Source organism: Penicillium robsamsonii, assembly GCF_028829455.1.
Source record: "Penicillium robsamsonii strain IBT 29466 chromosome Unknown utg000002l_segment0_segment0, whole genome shotgun sequence".
Lineage (NCBI taxonomy): Eukaryota > Fungi > Ascomycota > Eurotiomycetes > Eurotiales > Aspergillaceae > Penicillium > Penicillium robsamsonii.
In genome coordinates this window covers 1,329,997-1,352,658 of record NW_026643220.1, presented here as the reverse complement: position 1 = coordinate 1,352,658, position 22,662 = coordinate 1,329,997, and the positions used below count along the sequence as shown (strand labels likewise).

At 49.1% G+C, this 22,662-nt stretch overlaps 9 protein-coding genes across 9 annotated transcripts; 5 read left to right on the top strand and 4 right to left on the bottom strand.

The window, feature by feature from the left end:
* Window positions 1–101: 101 nt before the first annotated feature.
* On the bottom strand, window positions 102–3,875 carry N7447_003770 (non-ribosomal peptide synthetase; the record flags this gene model as incomplete). The annotated part of the gene is made up of 1 exon (XM_057228045.1): window positions 102–3,875. The coding sequence occupies one exon, from the start codon at window positions 3,873–3,875 to the stop codon at window positions 102–104; it is 3,774 nt and encodes a 1,257-aa protein (XP_057087386.1).
* A 470-nt stretch (window positions 3,876–4,345) lies between these two features.
* N7447_003769 (cytochrome P450) lies at window positions 4,346–5,979 on the top strand (the record flags this gene model as incomplete). Its single annotated transcript, XM_057228044.1, has 4 exons — window positions 4,346–4,384; window positions 4,441–5,553; window positions 5,605–5,771; window positions 5,826–5,979. The coding sequence occupies 4 exons, from the start codon at window positions 4,346–4,348 to the stop codon at window positions 5,977–5,979; spliced, it is 1,473 nt and encodes a 490-aa protein (XP_057087385.1).
* Window positions 5,980–7,730: 1,751 nt separating this feature from the next.
* On the top strand, window positions 7,731–9,683 carry N7447_003768 (cytochrome P450; the record flags this gene model as incomplete). Its single annotated transcript, XM_057228043.1, has 3 exons — window positions 7,731–8,184; window positions 8,240–8,274; window positions 8,322–9,683. 3 exons carry the CDS (start codon window positions 7,731–7,733, stop codon window positions 9,681–9,683), a joined length of 1,851 nt encoding a protein of 616 aa, XP_057087384.1.
* A 502-nt stretch (window positions 9,684–10,185) lies between these two features.
* N7447_003767 (wax synthase family protein) lies at window positions 10,186–11,499 on the bottom strand (the record flags this gene model as incomplete). Its single annotated transcript, XM_057228042.1, has 2 exons — window positions 10,186–10,705; window positions 10,769–11,499. The coding sequence occupies 2 exons, from the start codon at window positions 11,497–11,499 to the stop codon at window positions 10,186–10,188; spliced, it is 1,251 nt and encodes a 416-aa protein (XP_057087383.1).
* Window positions 11,500–12,151: 652 nt separating this feature from the next.
* N7447_003766 (SDR family NAD(P)-dependent oxidoreductase) lies at window positions 12,152–13,151 on the top strand (the record flags this gene model as incomplete). The annotated part of the gene is made up of 3 exons (XM_057228041.1): window positions 12,152–12,637; window positions 12,701–12,920; window positions 12,976–13,151. 3 exons carry the CDS (start codon window positions 12,152–12,154, stop codon window positions 13,149–13,151), a joined length of 882 nt encoding a protein of 293 aa, XP_057087382.1.
* Window positions 13,152–13,251: 100 nt separating this feature from the next.
* On the bottom strand, window positions 13,252–15,479 carry N7447_003765 (aromatic amino acid ammonia-lyase; the record flags this gene model as incomplete). The annotated part of the gene is made up of 3 exons (XM_057228040.1): window positions 13,252–15,122; window positions 15,184–15,290; window positions 15,340–15,479. The coding sequence occupies 3 exons, from the start codon at window positions 15,477–15,479 to the stop codon at window positions 13,252–13,254; spliced, it is 2,118 nt and encodes a 705-aa protein (XP_057087381.1).
* Window positions 15,480–16,088: 609 nt separating this feature from the next.
* Window positions 16,089–17,062, top strand: N7447_003764 (SDR family NAD(P)-dependent oxidoreductase; the record flags this gene model as incomplete). The annotated part of the gene is made up of 3 exons (XM_057228039.1): window positions 16,089–16,571; window positions 16,624–16,846; window positions 16,896–17,062. The coding sequence occupies 3 exons, from the start codon at window positions 16,089–16,091 to the stop codon at window positions 17,060–17,062; spliced, it is 873 nt and encodes a 290-aa protein (XP_057087380.1).
* A 199-nt stretch (window positions 17,063–17,261) lies between these two features.
* Window positions 17,262–18,365, bottom strand: N7447_003763 (NmrA/HSCARG family protein; the record flags this gene model as incomplete). Its single annotated transcript, XM_057228038.1, has 3 exons — window positions 17,262–17,527; window positions 17,581–17,913; window positions 17,969–18,365. 3 exons carry the CDS (start codon window positions 18,363–18,365, stop codon window positions 17,262–17,264), a joined length of 996 nt encoding a protein of 331 aa, XP_057087379.1.
* An 808-nt stretch (window positions 18,366–19,173) lies between these two features.
* N7447_003762 (non-ribosomal peptide synthetase) lies at window positions 19,174–22,281 on the top strand (the record flags this gene model as incomplete). Its single annotated transcript, XM_057228037.1, has 1 exon — window positions 19,174–22,281. One exon carries the CDS (start codon window positions 19,174–19,176, stop codon window positions 22,279–22,281), a length of 3,108 nt encoding a protein of 1,035 aa, XP_057087378.1.
* Window positions 22,282–22,662: the final 381 nt, after the last annotated feature.

Genomic DNA, 22,662 nt, shown 5'->3' with positions numbered 1-22,662 from the left:
ATGTGCTGGCTGTATATCAGTCCTATGTAGCAAGCCACAGTCGATTCTATAAAATCTCGAAATCAACAATAAATCATGTCTGACCTGAACAATAGTGAGGATTACGCTTCACCATCCATCAATTCATCCAGACGAGTAGTGTTCGCGGCATTCGCCAGTATCTGCAAGTTGGCCACCATCTTTGCCAGCAACCAATCAGCCGTAGATTGATCTACATACACACTGGTAGCACAAATCATGATCTCATGCTCATTTCCACGAGGCGTCGACATAATTACAAACTCGCGTACCGCCTTGGAAATCATCGGATTATATGCCATGCTAGTAGAAACCCTAATATCTGCCATCAACCCCGTCTCCCCAAGATACTCATTGTCCTGGTGCAGGATGTACGTCCCATACTGAGTATGTGACGGCCATGCGGTACAGTTGGAGACGAGATCATGGAAGTCGACTAGGTCAAATTCCATGCAGGCCAGGTGCTGCTGCTGGACTTTCTGTAGCAGATCCAACCCGGTCGAGAAAGATTGTAGATTGACTCGCACGGGAATGATCTTTGCCAAGTGCCCGGCTACACGCTCTTCGTCGGAGTAAGCATGGGCTCGCCCATGAATGAGCTGGCCAAAGACGATATCTGTCTCTTTTTTGTATTCGGCCAATGTCAATGCCCACGCGGCCTTGACCAGGGTAGCACGAGTGATTGACAGCGGAGGCTGTAGGAGCGGGATGTTTTGGGTTGCAAAAATGAACTCTTCGTCGGGCACATCGATTGTAGGGTCGCACAGATGGGTCATAGTGGAGCCTTGGAGAATGTTTCGCCAAAAACTAAATGTTGTTTCGTTCTGTTGGGCAATGTATAGTGACTCCCAAGCCGTGAAGGTTACGGGAGGAAGCAAGGCTTTCTTCTGATACAACGCCATCCAGTCATGCAAGAGGATAATCCATGACTCACCATCGCAGCAAGGCAATGGCAATCGGACAATGAGGCTGTGTTCGGTTGCACTTCGCGAAACTAAGGCGAACACGAGGCCGGGGACACTGACTGGCACTTCGAGGGTCCCGTCGTACCGGCAGAAGGAGTCCTCGAAATCTGAAATGGTGCCGGCGGTCTCAACATATCGAAAGGGAACGTCGATTGCTTTCAAGACAACCTGCAGTGACCGGCCGTTGTAGGACGCGAATACCGTCCGGAGAACAGCATGTCGTTGGACGAGCTGTTCGCATGCGACCTTTACCTGCAACTTGTCCACCTCACCATTCAATCGTACCAACGGGTAATGAGGCGGGAATCGCTCAACATATGACTGCATGTCAGTTGCCGGAAGAACATTTTCAATGTCTTCTGCTCTATGAAACGGCAACTGGGGAGCGATCACGTCGTGCACAAATGAAACTGGATCCTGAACCCCACGTACCAGTGACATGGGAGCAGGTTCCTCAAGCCGAAGATCTTTGATACCTCCTTCACTCATCTGGGCGGTACTAACTGAAAGAACTTTTGACAAGATGGAGTTGGCGAAGATATCCGCCACGGTGAGGACAAGCTGTTGGTCTCGCGCCAGTGTGACCAGCTTCATGGCCGTTAGGGAGTTCCCACCGAGACCAAAGAAGTCATCGTTCATGCCAATGCTCTCTGCTGGGAGTCCAAGGGCATTGGCGGCAACTAGTTGAAATGACTTTTCGAGATCGCTTGTGGGCTGGCGTTTGGCACTTGTAATTGCGGCGTAGCGAGCAAAGGCGTCTGATTGCAGGCTGGAGATCAGGTCTCTCAGTCGAGCACGATCGACCTTGCCCGTGCTGGTGAGCGGGATACGAGAAATCGGAAAGAAGGTAGTCGGGATCATGTATACGGGGAGGATATTTCGTAGATAATCCTTGATCCGTTGAAATTCCCTGTGGAGGGCGTCGTTCGATTCAAGCAAGGCTGGACTCTTCTCCTGGCTAGTAAACTTCTTCTCAGCGCTATGGCAGACAAAGGCCACCAAAATAGGATCGCCCTGGCCCCTTCGGACGACTTCGACGACGACATCCTTGAATAATCCTGTTAAAGTACCACGGATCTGGTTCTCGATCTCGCCAACATCCGTTCGTTGTCCGCGTATCTTGATCTGTGAATCCTTCCGCCCAATCAATTGAATCGATCCATCGGGGTTATAGTAACCTAAATCACCGGTACGGTAGACACGGCTGCTCTGTCGCTGAACCAGTGACAACCACGGCAAGCCTTCGAAGAATGACGCGGCCGTTTGCTCAGAATTGTTGACGTAACCGCGGCCGACGGTCGGCCCCTCCACGCAGATCTCGCCCACGGCTCCGATGGGGGCTATTGAGGTAATGTCGCGCATTTGAGCGACCCAAAGATTGCAACCCATAGCGCGCCCTAGATTGGAGGCGTCTGTGGTGGTTGATACATGTTCCTGGACGGCACATGCGACGGAGCATTCGGAGGGTCCGTACGTGATGGTCATCTTCACCTTGTCCGCCCAATGCTCGATCTGCTGCTTCGGGGTCAGCTCTCCTGTAACAAGCAGCTTCTCTAAACTTGGGAAGTCTGCATGATCAAGGTGTTTGAGCATGGACGGTGTGAGACAAATGAAGGTTGCCCGGAGAGCGGCAAACGAGCCAGCCAGGTTGTTCTGTCGGTCTGCAGCACTCGGAATACAGACACACCCGCCCTCAATCAAGGTGGTGATCATCTCCATAATCGAACCATCGAACGCGTATGAGGCGAATTGGTAGACCCGAGCTTGAGAGTCGATGCCCCAGGCCATTGCATGAGCGGCCGCGGAAGTGCAGTAATGTCCATGCTCGATAGTGAAACCTTTGGGTTTGCCAGTTGATCCAGATGTGAAGGCCACATACGCAGCATTGTGTGAATTGGTGCATGAATTCACTTCCAAAGGCTGGGCTCTCCACGGTGCTAATTTGTCCTCCCCATCCAGGGCAAACACAGGTGCTCCGAGACATGCAGCTGTCTCTGCATCCTGCGGCAATGAGATGACAAGGCCGGCATTCACATCCTGACACATGCGCTTCAAGCGGTCTAGCGGATAGGAAGTTTCGAGCAGGACGAAGGTGCCCCCCGACTTTAGAACAGCTAAAATGGCCACGGGCGACCATCGTGACGGTCGGAGGTACAACGAGACGTGTGTCTCCAGGCCTACCCCCAGACTCTGCAGGTGGTTGGCAAGTCGGGAAGAAAGCCGGTCGATTTCCTCGTATGTGAACTCTCCATCCCATGCACATACCGCCGGCGAACTTGCCTGAGACTGAGCCATTTTGTGAACAAGGTTGTGGATACAGGCATCCACAGCGGGCTGTCCTGGTCCATTCCATTCCTGGATCTGCGCGATGTCTATCACTCGAAGTGGCAGAGAAGATACCCTTTTGAGCTCGTCATTGGGGCTAGCAGACAACACGTGTAGGCTGTCTATGAAGTGCTCTAGGATTCTCCGTAGTCTCCAGCGCTCTAGTGTATCGTTGCACGTCCACCCCTGGATCTTCCAGGAGCCGTTCTCGAAGTCACAGAGCGCCACGACTTTGTGGCCCCAGCTTTGGTATTTAGTTATATCGAGTGGAGACGGATCCTTCAGCAGGTCCTGAATCACAAATAGGCACATGTTTGTGTTTCCAACCTCAATATCGTGGCTGCGTTCGAGCTGATGCTCAATATCCTGGCGCGTCTCAGCAACGGTGGAGTCACTTTCCAGGAGAACTTTGAACTGAGAAGATGAGCCCGCTTGGATAGTGTCAAATGTAAGGTCAGTTTCGCCGGTGAAATGACTCCAAACGAGAGCCCATGCTAGACATAGTTCGCTTGGTTGAAGACTACCAGGGCAAACTCCGTAATGGACCAAGCTGTTATCGAAAGTCATATTGTAGAAATTTGATACTGGTCTGAACGACTGAATAGCTAAGGGAGAAGGTCCAGCTAAGTATCTTAAGATCATGCTTGTGATATATATGGCGTGGTATAGCTGGGTATTTATGGTATTTATGGTATTTGATATGGTACCTTACGAATGAGTGCGGTAGGTAAACGTCAATACGGTAATTACCACATCCACATATTGCTCGCGCATCTGCATTTGTGCCCAACTACCCGGGTATCTAATAGCTCGCAGCTCGCAGCTCGACCTCCAATGAATTCCCTTCCTGCATAATCATGTGTGAGTGATCGACAAAGGTTTCAAGTCAAAACTTTCGCATTACAGCCATAGATGCTGTATTGTACTAATTGTGTCTTACACATACACAGCGACAGCACTCCAATATCATCCATCGCAAACAATAAATCTCCATTCCACCCTTAATCCCAACTGCCAGGTTGATTGAATATCCCACGATGGAACTGCTTTATATTGTCTATTGTGGAGCCATGGGAGTGAGTGACTCCATAATCCTTTTGCCCAAAGCCATCCCAAACTGACAGTGCTTCAGGTCGTCGGAATTCATTCGCTGCTCTTCTTCTACCACCTCTTCCTCAGTCCCCTCCGTCACTTCCCCGGTCCAAAGCGAGATGCTCTCTCCCAATTGGTCTGGGTCTACTATCTAGTCCAGGGCAACTCATGCAAATATATCGCCCGCCTCCATGAAAAATACGGTGAAGTGGTCCGCACCGCGTCGAATGAGATCTCCTTCACGACTGCCACCGCGTGGCAGGAGATTTACGGAAAAAAAGCGAAATGGCAGGATATCTATGAGAAGAACGAGATTCTCTATGTATTTGGACCGCAGCCAGTCCTGAACATCTTCTTTTGCGCAAGCAGAGAGCATGCAAGGATACGGAAGCACATTGCCCCGGCATTCTCTGGAAAGGCCCTGAGTCAGCAGGAAGTTCTTATCCGTGACAGCATCCACCAACTCATTCAGGCCTTGCGCACTCGCTCCGGAAATGCCTCGTTTCCTGATGAGAATGGTGTAGTGAACATGTCAGCATGGACAACATTCCAAGTGACAGATGTACTGACATCAATGGCCTTTGGGAAAAGCTGGGGGACATTAGAATCGGGAGAATATCCCCAGTTCATTGTGGACCTATATGGAACGCTGAAGGATTCAACCAAGGTTCGTGCTGCGCATCGATTGAAGCCTTACCATCACGTTATCAAGCGGTTGGTCTCCAACGACCTGGGCAGAGCTTTTATGGAATACTTCGAGAGTGCCCAAAAAGCGTTAGATAAGAGATTAGTCGTCAATGATTCCCAGCGGAAAGACTTTGTGACGTATGTTACCGACGGCCTTACCCCTGAGGAATTGTTTGAAAATTTGAACATGCTTGTCGTGGCCGGTCTGGATTCAACAGCGACAATTCTCAATGCGGCTATCTACTATATCACGCACGACCTATCCAGCTATCAGAAGCTAGCTGAAGAGATTCGCAGTGCCTTTCGCACAGAAAAGGACATCACTATTACTGGTGTATCAGGCCTGAGATATCTGAAGGCGGTACTGGATGAGACGATGCGACTCCATCCAAGTGTGCCCGTAGGTTTGCCACGTCTCGTTCCCAAAGGCGGTCGTTTCATTGACGGTCACTGGGTTCCTGGGGGGGTAAGATCACAAGAATCAATTCAGGTGGACATTAAACTAATTTTCCAACAGACCTGGGTCTCCGTTACTCAGTATGCGGCATATCGGTCTTCGAGATACTTTTCGAAGCCCCATGAATTCATCCCGGACCGATGGATGGACGAATCCAATTACGCCGGCGACAATCGTTTTGTATTCCATCCATTCTCGATTGGAACGAGAAGCTGCATTGGGAAAACGTGAGTTGCATTCCTTTAAACTTATATTCCATCCATATTTATCATGTTGTCCAGCTTCGCCTACGCCAATATGCGTTTAGTCTTGGCTTTCCTTCTCTGGAATTTCGATCTCAAGTTCCAGCCGGGGAATGATGATCCGGACTCTCTTAAGGAATACGGGTTGTGGGAACACCGGCCTATGTATGTCCAGGTTCAGGAGCGACAGTGATTCTCGCCTTGGAAAACAAGGTTGAGTTTATAATCCTAGATTCCTTGGGGTGCTGCTCAGGGGAGCTCTGAAATGCATATATATTGTGTGCTTTCAAGGGCGCACCCAGTATTCACCACACATATTGGATATATCATGTGATAGACGCTCCAGATTAAATAGTTACATATTTGCCCTCAAAGCTATATTGCTAGTAGTAGGTTTTACATAAGGTGTACATTATAGTTGTTAGTGCCCAGGTGTTCATCAAATGAAGTCTAAATCATGCGACTATGTCATGTGATAATATTTGTTATTGTAAACCACGTGACTTTACTAGCCCTAGGTACCCTATAGTTCTGACCTATTGCTAAGACAAGAGCGTTCACTATTTGCACTTTACGGAGCACTATGTAAAAGGATCCTCCTCTACTGTACTTTGGAGATAAAATCGGACTGTATAAAGTACCCAACCAGTATTGAAAATAGTCATTACCGTACAATTACTAGAGTCTGCTGATAATGACGCTGGAGGTTCCCAAATAGCGGCAACAGCTGAGTGCCACCCCCTTCGTCTAGTGAGTATGATGAAAACATTGCATTTTCATGCTGACCAGCGATAGAATTGATCAATATCCCTCCGCCTCACCGTAGATTTCAAGATCGATGTGAGACCTCAGCTGATCAACTCAAGAATAACACTACTCCGGAGTTTAGTTCCCCGTAGAGACATTCAGCTCCCCGTAGAGACATTCAGCTTTACAAAAGCCACAATCAGACGCCAATATCCTCAATTGAAGTTGTGTAACCGACTGCGATGGTACCTTATTGGTTAAGAAACAGTAGATTTGACGAACTAATGCAGGAAAGTGGAGAGATAATAAGCCGAGGCTAGACTTGATACAAGCAGATTGTTTATTATTGTGATCGACCAGGTTTTGTGATTGATGAAGATGAATGATATCGCGTAACCATAGTATAGGTTGTCAAGATCGTCCACGAGATGCTGACAATATTAGCTGATCATTACGTATTCTGAATTGCCTGTTGATGATTTGGAACTATCAGTCTGAGGGCCAGCTGATACAACCACAAACACATACACACATACTAGTGATGGTGTAATAACGAAATTGGCTAGCTCATTAGGAAATCTTGAAATTTCATTTGTTTTCTCCTTTCAATTACATACATTTCAAAGGGCTTCATCTTGATGAGTCATAATAGGCGGTGAGGGCTTTTGGCCAATAGAATCCCGCAATGGAACGTTTTGCCGTCTCATCTTTCTGTCTAAAATCCATCCTATATTCCCCTAACTGTGGCTAGCTGCCTCAAGCAAAATGGCTCGGAGGCTTTGAAATTCGGGCCAGAAAGACGACTCGTCAGAGTGAGCACATTAATAAATGCATCAAAGCACAGGCTCTGATGGACCCCGAGACCGCCACCTCATCTATTGAATCTAACGTATCAACTCCCTTCTCGTCACCGAATCGCCGATGATTTGCTAGATGAAGCATATCATGGACTACAGCAGGAGGTGTTTTAGGAAATGCGAAGGACCTGGTTCCTGAATGTGACGTGCAGCTCGTGATTGTGATGACTTGCAGCCGGTGATTGTGATGAATTATAACAACGCACATACAATACATATAATACATACAATACATACAATACATACATGAAAGATATCCATTACAGATATCTTACATACATACGGTACCAGAGTTGTGACATCTGGACAGTATATCATATCGTAAGTAGGATTACCACTTATGCTACTTACGTTCAATTTGGATATCTTCTCCTTCATCCTTACCAGTACCTTCCCTTTGACTATGTATGTCACCCTCATTCTCGGTGCACTTGGCCTATGGCTTCTTTGGACTGGGTTCCACCTAGTCTATCAGATGGGTCGGGCCCGGGCAATCGGCCTGCCCTGGACGGTTTTCCCCTTCACAGAAATGAACATTTTCTTCATGACCCTCTGCTCATTTGACTGGGTTCTCCATATCATTAACCACCGGCTCCCCGTTTGGCTGGCGGATCTCATCAATGATAATGTTATGACCCATCACTTCTCCGTCAGGGACCGACGCACCAAACAGCTAGGAACAATGTATATCATTGCCACTCCCGAAAATGTTCGCTGCCATGTTGCCGACGCAGCCGTCGTCAACCAGATCTGCAGCTCGCGGCATCAGTTCCCTAAGCCGCTGGATCATTATGGTGAGTTGGGACATTATATTACTCATGTTAGGTGAACGTAGCTTACGCGTGTCAGGTTCAATGACACTATACGGGCCAAATGTTGTCGCTGTAAGTGATGATTCTAGCATTGACTCGGCTAATGACTGACCTTTCAGTCTGAAGGAAAAGAATGGACTCGTCATCGGCGCCACACGGTATCTGCCTTTAGTGAGAAGAATAATGCGCTGGTCTGGCAGGAAACTGTGCTCCAGACCACCCAGATGCTCCAATACTGGTCGGAACAGCATACGACCGATACTGCGGGTCAAATTCAGCTGAGTCCCAAGGACGACGTCCTCAAACTCACACTGAACGTGCTCTGCAGTGCAGGATTTGGTGTCCAGCTACCCTTCAAGCCCAGCCCCGACGCCGCGACCAACACCACCGTTGCCACCATGTTTCGCGACGCTCGGAAGCCACCACCAGGCTTTCAGTTTACCTTGCGTGCCGTGATGGAGTACATGACCGGGCATTGGAATTCAATCTTCATCGCCAACGCCATGCTGCCAAAATCAATCCCTCGGGCCTTCTTCCCTTTCTATCGTGACGATTTCGCCGCATACGACGATCTGGGCCAGTATCTACGGGCAATGATCGCCCAGGTAGAGAGTGATGGGGTGGATCATGGCCGACCGTATCATAATGTGCTGCAGGGACTGATCCGCGCGAAGCATTTGCTAGGTCGCAGTGAGGATGGCTCCCAAACCAGCTCGCTCAGCGACATTGAGGTGCTCGGCAATGCGCACGTCTTCATGCTGGCCCATGAGAGCACAGGGGCCACTATCCGCTTTGCGTTGGTCCTAATGGCGATGCACCAGGATATCCAAGAATGGGTGTATCAATCCGTCTGTGACGCTGTCAGGGAGTATCCAACAGATCCGCAGACTTGGGACTATGACGTGGTATACCCCAAGCTTGTGGGACCATTATGTGTGATGCTGGAGACGATGAGACTCTACCCCCCAGCTCCCGTCATCATCAAAACTACCGGCCAATCCTCCACAGATGTCACCTACCAAGAGCGGACTATCCTCCTGCCTCCGAACAGTAACGTTTCGATGAATATCACCAGTCTGCACTATTCGCTGGAGTACTGGGGTATTGATGCGACCGTTTACGATCCATCGCGATGGGACAAGAGGAATGTAGACAGCTTCCTCGCCCGCAACGACCACCAGCCTGGCCTGGCCGCAGCGGGACTTGAATATCCCACTATCCATAAACCGGTTCGTGGCGCGTATATTCCCTTCAGCGACGGGATTCGTTCCTGCCTCGGCAAGAAATTTGCGCAGGTAGAGTTTGTGACTTTGTTTGCTGTCCTTTTATCCCGCTATCGAGTAGATTTTGCAGTTGCCCCGGGGCAGAAGAGATCAGAATGTGTTGCTCGGGCAGATAAGGCGCTGAATGAATCTGTTTGTTTTGCCTTGTCGTTGGATATGATTGATGATGTGCCGCTTTCATTTCACCCAAGGTTGTAGTTACAAGATCCTAATTACTTCGTTGAATGAAAACTATTTACTCGTCTCTCTATACAATAACATCCGAGCAGCATGAATTCCAATCATTCAATCTAAAAGCCACATGTGTGAACTAGCTTTGAATTGAATTATAGCGAACCGAAGATGTTGAAGTATTAACCTAAATCCGGGGCAAAATATATAGTTGCATCAACGAATGTCATTTACTCTTGGTACCACATCGAATTCCCCAGTAAATCAATATTAGCCAAGAGCCTGGGGAGTACATGCTAAATCTAGGAAATAATATACTGTTCATATCTTAATGAATTCAATAACTTATGAATTTTGGAAGTATATCAAATTTACAATTTTTGATGTGTACATACTTCGGTATCGATCAATAACATTTTTTGAGTTAAAAGCTAACATCTGTGTATGCGTTTATCACACCCTTCTCCCCCCTAGGTCAATATATCCAAGCACCAGGATATAATATTATATAGATACTTGATGAATATGACTACGGCTCTGCCCCAAATGCTACTAAACCAACAATCATCCCTCCCCCAAGAAGAGCCCCAGTCACTGACGGCGTCAAATACTCCGTAACACTTACTGGCAGTGGCAACGGCTCCATGACGGCCATATATGCCATGTCGTACGAATACAACGGTCCCAGTAGAGTGAGCCACATGGTGACCCAGATATACCCGACCAACCGTTTCCAGAGTGTAGGATGCCGGGTGGAAAATTTCTGCACGGTTTTGTCTTCCTCCGCCATTCGAGCCCAGATCGCCTGGATGCCATCTTCCACCATAATGGCTAGTGTAAACGATGTGAAGAAATGGATTGCTCCGGGCGGGGTTGTTATGAAGCCTTTGTATTGGGCCGAGAGGTGAATGATGCCTGAGACGAGGAAGGCGAAGAAAAGGTTCGAGTAGCGCTCTATCAAGGAGGGATACGGTAGCTTTAGGAGAGTTCGGGTGATGAAGGCGCTCATGGCTGTCAGTGGCCATCGAAGGGTCTGATGCCAATATGTTCTATTACGTTGAATCGTTAACCGTCGCTTCACGGTAATATTATGCAATATTTAAGTTACTTACCCCCAGAAGTTCCGCAAGGTATAGGCTTGCAACGTGCTGCCAAACATTGGCGGCCAGTTCTCAGCAGGTGACACCCCCAAAGCTACCAGGGCCACCGAAATGAATCGATATCGAAAGTCTAACGACACCCGTGCCAACACAAACCAGATCCCAAGGTTGATGGCAGTCTCTACCGGCCATGCATGGCGCGCGGTGGGATCTTGAAGAATCATAGTGAAGTCGTTCATTGCGCGCTCACTGTGGGTTAGCTGGTGTCCGACAAAGTCCAGCAAGATGTACTGCCATAGGGCGAACAAGGATTGTCGCAGGAGAAACAGACTCCGTTTCGGCTGGGCCGTGAGCCAGGCCGGGAAGGCAGGTACATTGCGAACCTGCCAGCGCGTGCCGACCGCTGAGTAGTCCATGACCAGTCGCACGGAGCCTAGGAAGTTTGAAAAGCGAGATCGACATGCCTCCTGCTCCCATATGTCGTCGTAGTCAATGCCGACCAAAAGGCTGGTGGTGTGTAGTAGGGTTGGGAGGGGCACGATGCGAAGAATGACACAGTCAGGCGTGGTCATGTCCAGTTGGTCAAGCGTTTGATAATGCCAGACAGTCAAGGCTGTCAAGAAGGCGAGGTTGATCCATCGCAATGCATTGCCTTTTTTCGTGTAGCAGAGGAGGATCAATGTACAGACAGGCTGGACGTTGGATATGAGCCACGACGGAGGGGTGGATGATGACTTGGACATTTTCTAGAGCGGTGGAGAGCAGTGGAATGTTGTTTGAGCAAGCCAGACACCAAATGAAGACATTTCCAGGTATATCCCGCTGCAGTTTGCGTCAGTAACATGCTGAATGTATTATATACACATTTATTACCGTACACCAATACATATATACATATACATGGATACATTCTAAGGTTTGCATGTATATAACAGGTGGTATGTCATTTATGCATGTACAATCAAACCTGTCATGCCAAGTTCTCTGACAGTTTATCCAGCTCAGCCCTAGATGACAATCATGCTTGCCCTTTAGATCTATCAACACTGAGATTTAGTTTAGATCCGGTGTTTCATACGTTGACCAATAAGACAAGTGTAAATTAAGTATCACGGTTTCGATCCATACACTACGGAGTAGTCTAAGCCATGATGGTGGTTTTGTACATCTGCAGACTAGCGATACTAGGATGCTCTATCGTCTAATGAACCCCAAAGATTCCTAATTTAATTCTGCGAGGCATTCCTGCACACAACGGAAAAGACAATAGCTGAAATTAGTGTTTGCCATGCGTATGTGAGCTAAGATACACGCTCAGTTAATACACAACGTATCTATCAGCTACAAGGATAGCCCCAAGAGATTCCATCTTCTTCCACGCTATTTCACACCAACATGGAGGACTTCATCCAGATGATCCACAAGACCACTTACCGTGGGATTGATGCTGCTGCCTCACCTCGCACGCAACGAGGGAAGACAGTGCTAATCACTGGCGGTGTGAGGGGCATTGGATTTGCCATCGCCCGGGCCTTTGCTGTTGCCAATGCTAGCACTATCATTCTCCTAAGCCGGGGTGGTGATAAACTCTCCACGGCAGAGGCCAGACTGAAGGGGGAAGTCCCCTCGTTTTCCGGAGTGGTGATGACCCTTCGATGTGATATCCTCGATCCGGAGGAGATCGCTAGTGTCTGGTCTTCATTGGACGGACGCAGAGTGGATGTGCTCATCCTCAATGCAGCGTACATGGGGGAAAACCAAGCTGTGCTTCAACACGGCTGGCGTCGAGTGTGGGAACAGTATGAGGTCAATGTTCGGGGGAACTTAGCCCTTGTTGATCTTTTTGTACGACAGGGCAATACCCATGACGGACAAAAGAAGGTTTGTACTCATCATTCACCCCTCCTTACACTTGTAGTAATGACGCTGACGAGTTTGCCCTAGTTCCTTGTCAACATTTCATCCGACGCTATCAACAACTATGCCGTGACGGGGGGCCAGCGCGTGTATGCGGCAACAAAGGCGTCGTGGACATGCCTGCTGCAACATCTGGCAAGCGAATTCCCAGTCGATGAGGTCCAAATCATCAATGTCCATCCAGGTGGAGTCTACACCGAAACTATCAGCCAGATGATGACGAAGGAAGTTTATGATTGGGACGATGGTAAAAGCTGCACCTCTTTCAAAGAAGAATTCTTATACTAATCAAAGGTTTTCAGATACACTCCCTGGAAATTTTGCTGTCTGGGCAGCAACAGATGAGGCAAGCTTTCTTCATGGTCGGTACTGCTGGGCAGGATGGGATGTACAAGAGCTCAAAGAAGCCCTGAGTAAGGAAGGTCGATTGGAGTCTCAGGACTTCTTGAAAGTGGGTGTGATCGGGATGAGAATATAGTGACATCGGAACACCTTGTGTTCAATCAGAAGGAAGGTTTATTAAACTATCTACTCTCAAGTATCTATAGTTCTCTGTACCCACGCCTACATCTTCACACTCATGCGATATTCTCCGACATCCACAACATCAACGGCCTCTGCAACTGACCATTCCGCAAGGCTTCGTAAATGACCGAAATCCACCCGCCGATTGTCTTCTTCTCCCGTTTATTCAACATGGTGCTGTCCACGGTGGGATGTTCAATGAAGCCCTGGTGGAATGGGACACGAAGGTCCTTTCGCACAGTCTGGTAGATAAGCTTCGAACCGATGCCCAACAGCTCTTCCGTGTGTTGTTGCTGGACGTGTCTCTTCAGGCTCGCTTGATATGCCTCCACAAGTACTGATAATGCTCGGGCTTTCCAGCTATCAAGCGCTGTAGCACTCTCAAAGGGCTTAGGCGATTTTCGGTTGACAAGAGCCTGTAGAATCGTCGCCAGTGATGTGTCGACCAGGATGCGGCACCGCTCGCTAGATTCAAGTTTCGAGGTGGTTGGCCAGATGCTGGTCATATGTTTGTCAACATTAATGGCCAAAGTTGCCAGCTCAGTGTTTGACAAAACTGGGGAGAACTCGCGCTCCAGGGTTGATGGGATAATAACTGGCAGGCTCGATAGGAAAGACAGAGTCATGGCGCGGAGGTCCAGTGCCTGGCAGGCAATATAGATGAAAGAAGCGGACATTAAAGACACCACCTCTACAGCTTGCATAGTGTAGCGACCAGAGACAAAGGCCATTGAGTTGACTGATTGGTTTTGCATCTCTGCTGATTGAACATGGGAACTAACTGGATTAGTTAGATATCCCAACTCAGCCATGTATGCTGCCATGGAAATGTCAACGCCCTTCATGGTAAAGGAGCAGTTGGGATCATCCGCCACAAGATTAGTGGGTAGGCCATTATTCAACTCTGGCGACATCATTTCCGTAGATTGTGCAAACAGGAGCTTGCCTAGCATCTGGAGTGAGAGTCTAGATTTCTCCATTGCTGAAGTGATGGCCGCTGCTTGGAAATTGCAGCCGTAATAGATATCGTTAGTTTGGGTGTCGACCAAAGGATTATCTGCCGTTGCGTTCAGTTCGGTGGCTACCTGTTCATGGGCGAGCAGCAGATCTTCTAGTTGAGGGCCAATCCACTGTGGTGCACTGCGGAGGGCATAGCGATCCTGGACTAGGCCGGTCTCATTGCGGTTCTTTTTAGACATAACGCCTTTGGCCAAATATGACCCTTGGAGTAAGGCCATTATATTTCGGGCACTTTCAATCTGACCAGCATGTGGTCTTACTGCCCCAATGAATGGATGAAAGCTCTCCGAATTGCCCATCACTGCCTCGACAGCCATCGCACTGAGCACTTGCGTTAACACGGCCAACTGATGCGTTTCATACATGACCAGACTCGCCAACGCTGCAGACGATGCCGTGCCATTTACAAGCCCCAGCCCTTCTTTGGGTCCAAGGTCTGTCCGGCTGACTCCTACGGCCTCCAGCGCCTCCAGGGCCGTAGAAACCTTGGCTGGTGACTTGCTGTCGTCGTCTCGTTTGACAAAGATGTCAGGGCTTCCCTGGATGGCTCCCGCGATATACGACAGGGGCATCAAATCCCCCGAGGCAGAAACAGTGCCACGGAGTGGAACAATCGGGGTGATTCGATGGGCGAGGAGGTTTAAAATGGATTGAATAACAGGAATTGTCACAGCTGAATGCCCGCGCGCTGAGTGGTTGGATCGCACAACCATCGTGGCACGCACCCACGACCCTGGCATCGCATGTGGCCCGACACCGGTCGATTGGCTTTCATGCCCATCTGCGCCTTCTTTATCCGCGCTGACGAGAACACCACATTGCGTGAGCTGGAGGAGTGCCGCCTGTAGTGACACCCATTTGTCCGTTCGAGAATCAGCGCTGCCGCCGAAGCCCGTGTTGACACCTGTGTCAAAATCTTCATTAGACTGTCTGTTCGACTCTCATTATGAGTATGTGGCACGTACCGTAGACGCAGTAACCTTTGGTTAAATGATCCATCAACACATCCACACTGGCGGTGATGCGCTGCAAGTCACTTGGCTCGTCTGTGAGCCTAGGGACAACATGATGGCTAATTTGGACAGTCAGACAAGCTCATAGTCTATGTTCAAACCACTCACCAAGAGACAGCAACCACAGCTGCCAGGTCCAACGAATTCCCATCAATGATAACTTTCTGTCCCGCGATATATTGCTGTAATTTCTTCCATTCTTCGCACGCCACGGCGAGGTGGGATTTTTTGTTCTGTCCTGGTTGCATGGTGAGACAATGATTTAGCTGTGTTGGTACTCAAAAAATGGGAATAAATCTGTCAAGTAAGAGCAGCTCAAATAAATAAAGGAATTTATTTTGCTGCTTCAGCATATTATTTTTCAATTTGATACCAAATTGGTATGCTCTTGGGATCTTTCATTTTACTATACACGTATGGGTACGATGCAGCGATAGCTTACGATATTACTAGCGGTATGTTTTGAAATACCATATTCAGACGGTGATCCAAGGTTACAGCATTGAACTTGACGGATCTTTTACAACTATCGTAAAATGCATGCAGCTAATAGATTCTCTGAGCTATCTAGGTAACAGCTCATCTCGATCACGAAGAGACCAGCAGGTGAAGTCTAGACCTCGCTAAAGTCGCGGGTTGGGTTTTGACCCCGGCCCCAAAACCAGCCGCCAAGCGCATGGGCTCTGATGCATCCCGGGGACTATGTTATTTCTGCAGGTGCTGAAACATGCACGCATACCTCACAATCCACCTGCAGTCTTAGTGCACATACCTCAGCTCTAAAGTATTTTCATTTATACACCCATCCAGAGACTCCAATACACAGTTCTACCTTTTCATACACGGGCGTAATCGCGATGGCTACAATCACCCCCACTGTTCACAAAGGCCCCTACACGGCCATCGACCCCACCCATGCCCAGCTTTCACAAGCAGGCCGCACGATCCTCATCACAGGAGGTTCGAAGGGAATTGGGTTTGCGATCGCCCGATCCTTCGCCCAAGCTGGTGCATGCCGAATTATCATCGTTGCCCGCAGCCGTGCAACTCTCGACACCTGCACCGCCCGCATCCGGACCAACGTCCCCGAATTCAAGGGAAATGTCACACCCATGCAATGTGATCTTGGCGATGTGGCGAGCGTCGAGGCAATGTGGACCCATCTCGAGGAAGAGGGCATCGTGGTGGATGTTCTGGTGCTGAATGCCGCCAAATCGCAAGATGAATCATCGATGCTAAAGCTAGGATGGGAGAAGACATGGGAATTATTCGAGACCAACGTTCGCGGCAATTTGATGATGGTGGAAAAGTTTATGAGCAAATCAACATCGCCCCGGAAGGTGGGTTATCGGTGATTGCATGTTATGCCAATAACCATTAATAATTATATAGGCAATCGTCAATATCTCCAGTCCATTTGTCCATGACCGCGAAATGGCGGCAGGGTTCCGTTCTTATGCTCTATCCAAGTCCGCATTGACTTGGGCATTGCAGCACGTAGCCGAAGAGGTTCCCCCGGAGCAGACGCAGATTGTCAGCTACCACCCCGGTTTTATCTTGAGCGAAGGCATGAGGGAAGCCGGTTGCACCCAAGACGACATGGACTGGGATGACGGTGAGTACTCGCAATATTGCGTTGAAATTCATTAACTGACATATCGCAGAGAATCTCCCTGGTAACTTTGCTGTTTGGGTTGCTTCTCCCAAAGCGGCCTTTCTACACGGTCGATTTGTATGGGCCACATGGGATGTAGAGGATTTGCCCAGCTGTTTTCAAGATGGGATCCAGCAGGATGCCAATTTTCTGCAAATTGGAGTTCACGGGATTTGATATTCCGACATAGACATTTCTCTAAGTAGCAAATAGGCAGATGATTTACAATATGAAGAAATCGTTTATGATAGTAGAAATTGTATTGGCATATTCTTTTAAAAAAGGGAAGCTGATTTGAACAGAACGTATGCGTGTATCTATCTACATAGATGCTGGGCTAATATGGTATCTTACTTAGAATACCAAGGCAGATAGCTTAAGTGAAGCAATCTACACGAGCCTGAAACCATGCTTCGGCCGTCACTAACTGCTGCTGATCTACTGGTCGTCCCAACGCCTGCCCAGTAACCTTCTTCAACACCGCTGCCGTGTCATTCTCACTTGGGGTGGCAAAGTACAATCCACCGGTCGTTTGAGTTAAGCCGAACATGAGCTTGACATCTTCCAACTCGTGAATTCCGTGCGTATCGAACGCTTCCCAAGAAGGCAGGATTGGATCTAGGCGGGATTTATGCCCGGTGACTAACCATATACCGTGAGATTCCAGATATACAGATAGATAGAAAGGAACAAACCTTGCTCAAATTCCTCCACCAGCTGGGTAAAACTCCGGATAGCGCTGATGCCGTGCACAAAATGACCGTTCCATCGCGTAGGCTCCAGGAATATGCCCTGAACGATATCCCCAAAATCATCAGAAATGCTCAAGAAGGGCACTCGCTCCTCGCCGCCCCAGTATGGCACACGGAGGGTCCTGATACCCTCAGCATCCGAGAAATGGGGGAAACCGCCGAAAACGGGGGCTGCTTCCTTGGACAGGAAATTCTCAAAGAACCATCCAGCGCCGATTGGGATGACAGTTTCAAACTGGCCGCATTGCTGGGCATACTTTTCAATCATATTTTTCACTTCAAACAGTAAGTTCATGTGCAATACATATGTACGTTTTGAATGGGAGCTCACTATCCATAGCCTTCATTTGCACCTTACCACCAGTCAGTTCGGTGCATGAAGCTGCAGAGCTAAACACCAAATGCTTGACACCAGCCTGGGCTGCGGCATCGACGATAGTCTTGCCCATGTCATACTCGTTAGGACCGTCAGGAATGGTGAATACTTTGTCATCAGAATTGATGTTGATAAATGCCCCCCAGGTATCCGCAAAGGCGGCGCGCATCTCTTCGGGCTTAAAGCCATCCGCTTGGAAGACCTCAGCTCCAGCTGCGCTCAATTCCTGGCTAGCGGATGAAGAAGGATTCCGGGTGATAGCTCGGACCTGGAAGGAGGGGTTTTGGAGAAGAGAACGGGCGACAGAGCCGCCCTGATTGCCAGTGGCACCAATGACAGTGATTCGGGTCATGTTGATGGGAAATGTTAGAACCAAGAAGAGATGAGTTAGTAATTAGGGCAAAGAGGAATTTAGGATACAGATTAAAGAATATTCACTTGGAGTTCGGGGGTGGAGGCTTAGTCTCTATGGAAGCTCTCATCAGCTGCGGGTCTTGCCGAAAGTTTGATCACGTAGCAATGAAAAGATAGGTAGATCAACCAGCACCTTGCTGATCATTCAGAGGCTATCACATCTATTCGCGTTGCTTTTGATATGCCAAATGCCCTCGGTAGGAGCACACGTGTCACAACGATCTACTATTGAAATGGTGGCTGGCTAAAGTTTTCCAATTAACCTTGCCCGCGCCTATATTATGTGGATGTTCAGAGGCTATCACATCTATTTTTTAATATGCCAAATGCTCTCGGTAGGAGCACACGTGTCATAATAACAATCTACTATTCAAATGGTGGCTGGCTAAAGATTTACTTCTAATTAACCTTGCTCGTGCCTACATATGTACGTGCGTAAAATAGAAAATGAAAGCTCTCGAATGCAAGGCGTTTAGATGGAGCAAGTATCATAACGTATCATAACGATGTGTATGAGACGGTATCAATGTTTTTGTAACATATGTAATGTACTGGCGAGAATGTATGTATGGAAGCATGTATGGATGTAAATCGAGAAACATTTAATAGTCACTCTTCCACTGATGCTGTATGAAACTTATAGATCATTAATCAAAGCCTGACCACTTAGAATCTGAGTTGCTTCGCCCCTTATTCACTCAATATTTTCAATTCTTGACTGGCTGTCTCGGTGTTCTATCTCGAAGATGGTTTACGAATCGTCGTCTCTCCGCAATGAGTATGACTTAGCTGTGGCTGAGAATTCTGGCCTTGGCCAGCTTTTCCATCAACAAGTACTCCGAGATCCGGAGGCCATCGCGGTAGTCGATGGAACGACGTCCCTGACTTACCAAGAGCTCCATGCCAAAGCCGCCCTCCTTGCCAATGAGCTGAGGCGAGAAGGCTTTGACTTGCAGGAACCCGTTGGCATCGTCGTCCAACATGGTGTTTGGGATATTGTCACCCAGGTAGCTGTCATATACGCTGGTGGAAGCTGTGCAACTATGGACCCCACGTTACCAGATCAACAAATCGATGCCCGGCTGCAACGGCTTGGAAATGCTCGATACATTCTCGTTGACCAACCCAATTCGCAACGCACCTTGCTGCACTCGAATTTCCGCCATATTGTCATAGATAATCCTCTCTCCTTTGCCACCGAAGAATTGCGGATGGCAGATACTGCCCTACCAGCCATCACCGATCTTGAGCATCGAACTCATGTCATCCACACCTCCGGCACGACGAGCGAGCCAAAAGCAGTCCAGATTGCAGGTCGGTCCATTCTGGAGGTCGTATTTCATGCACCCTTCGAACCCGTCATGCGCAGCGACGTAGTAGCGCACGTTAATAACACCAGCTTCGACGTTTCCTTGTTCGATATTTGGGCTCCATTGCTACGTGGTGCCCGCATCGCAGTGCTACAAAAGACAACACTGTTGGATTTGCCGCTCATGGCTGAAGAGATCGAGAAGCTCGGAATCACCTTTATGGCAACCACTACTGCCTTGCTCAATCTTGCTGCAGCGACATTCCCAAATGCCTTTGCCTCTCTACGAATATGCTGGATAGGAGGGGAGGCTGCCAACATGAGCGCCATTGAGACTATCTTCCGCCACACTCCGCCCCAGAACCTCATCAACGCCTATGGACCCACGGAGTGTTGTGTCCTCTGTCTCGCCCACCGCATTACAGAGGACGATATCCAGTCGGGACGAGTCAGTATCGGGAAGCCCATTGGCCGCACCACGGCGCACATTCGAGACCCGGACTCTGGAGAGCCGGTAGAAAATGGTGAAGCCGGCGAGCTGTGGGTGGCTGGACCCGGAGTGTCTCCTGGCTATGTCAATCGACCGGAGAAGAACAAAACGGCTTTTGTCCTAGTGGATCTCGGTGATGGGTTCCCCGTGCGTATGTACCGCACGGGTGATATAGTTCGTCGCCGTCCTGACGGGCAGATCGATTATATTGGGCGACGGGACAACCAAGTCAAAGTGCGTGGCTTTCGCATCGAGCTTGAGGCCGTGGAGGCGGCCTTGATGAAGACAGGCCACTTTTCAGAGGCGATTGCCCTCAAGGTCGATGCTGTGCCGGAGGGCGCCAGTTCTCATTTAGTCGCATATGCGGTGCCAACCTCCTCCGCTAGCGATGTCTCTCTCCATACAGTGACGGAAGCCGTTCGCGCCGTGCTACCGGATTACATGGTGCCTCAGATCCAATTGATCGACAAGATGCCCCTCAACAACCATGCTAAAGTTGACCGCAGCCTACTGGCCCAACGATATCGCCAGCGATGGACGCAGACCCCAGCATACAAAACACTATGCCGCGTGAATGCGGAAGCCGACAGTGATACCCGCACCCATCTAGCGACTGTCTGGGCGAGCATACTCGGCCTTCCCAACTCTGATTTCAAGGACAGTGACGATTTTTTCCAGCTTGGGGGAACGTCGCTGCAGGCGTCCTGGCTCATCAGTCGGATCCGCACTATCTTTCAGTTGGATCTCTCACTTCTCACTTTATACGACGACTCCACGCTGGGTGGCTTGACAACTGCCATTGAAAAAGTCCGGAACGGCGTGGTGGAAGTCGTGCGCAATGAGAGAGAGCAATGGATCGCAGATACGTACATAGCTGACGTTCTTCTGGCCCCAACGGCGCCCGTAGTGGACTGGAATCGTGATACCGAAGGGCGTGTGTTTTTCACTGGTGCCACGGGCTTCGTTGGCGCGTTCTTGTTGGCTGATCTGCTCCGTATGCCCAATGTCTATCAAGTAGGCTGTCTCGTCCGCGCCCTAGACTCGGAAATGGGTCTCGAACGCCTACGCAAGGCGTTGGCCAAGTACGACCTGTGGGAGGAACGGTTCGTGAACAAGCTTCTCCCCCTCCCCGGTCTGCTAGAGGACGAATACCTCGGTCTTGGTATGGAGCGTTTCGAGGAGATCGCCAACTGGGCCAGTGTTATCTTCCACTTGGGTGCTAAAGTCAACTACACCCAGACATATACGCTACATCGTCCTGCAAATACAATCGGCACATTCAACATAATACGCTTTGCTGTGACTGGCCGGGTGAAAGCTGTACACTACGTGTCGAGTATTTCCTGCTTTGGTCCCACAGGTTACTTTACCGGAGCCCAGTATGTGAAGGAAGATGAATCGCTGATGAGCCATATCGACTCCCTGCCGTATGATCATGGGTACGCGCAGAGTCAGTGGGTAGTGGAGCAACTTCTCAGACGGTTGATTGAACGTGGATTTCCAATCGCCGTGTATCGCCCTGGCTTTATCACTGGCCACAGCCAAACGGGGGCATGCAATCCCGACGATTTCTTCAGTCGCCTGGTCCAAGCCTGCAGCGAGATGGGCTGCTACCCGCAGCTTCCTTGCCAGCGTAAGGAGTTTGTGCCCGTGGATTATGTCAATACCATAATCCTACACATTGCATCCACAGCGGCGTCTATAGGCCATACCTATCACATTGTCCCACCTCGTCCCTCCCTGTCAATCAACATGGATGATTCAATGGAGCTGGTCGGCCAGGCGAGCGGCAGTGCCATTGTCGGCGTTCCCTACCAGCAATGGGTTGAGCGTTTGACTGAAGCGCCTCCCTTGATGTTGCTAGCGCTGCAGCCCATGTTGACGGAAAAGGTACACAACGGCTTGACACGATGGGAGTTGTATGAGAATATGCCTGTGTACGAGACTCACAATACAGAACAGGCCATGAAGGATTATGCGGGTGGCATTCAGTTTCCCGAGTTGGATGGAGCGTTGATGAGCAAGTATCTAGGTTATTTAGAGACACATTCATAGAGAATAACTTTTTTTTTTTTTGTCTTTTATTGAGTTGGTGGGTGCACGCAGTGACAATATGGACTTCTATAGCCGTGCATTCCCCCCCCCCCCCCCCCCCCCCACCCTGGGGTGCTCCCAATCGCAATGATAATTTTCACCGAGTTATTACCGCCAATCCAACCACTTTTCAACTATTTAACCATAATCATCTCCATGTAACTATATAAAGATAAAGCTTTTAGTTATAGTAAAAGGGGTTAGATTTGAATTAGGGTAGCTAGGGGTGAGGGGATATGCTATTAACCTCGGCGTCTATCTTAGTCTATAAAGCTTCCTTCGCTACTTTTCGGGCTACACTCGCTCTTTTTCTTACTTCTTCCGAGTTGTTCTTTCCTTGCT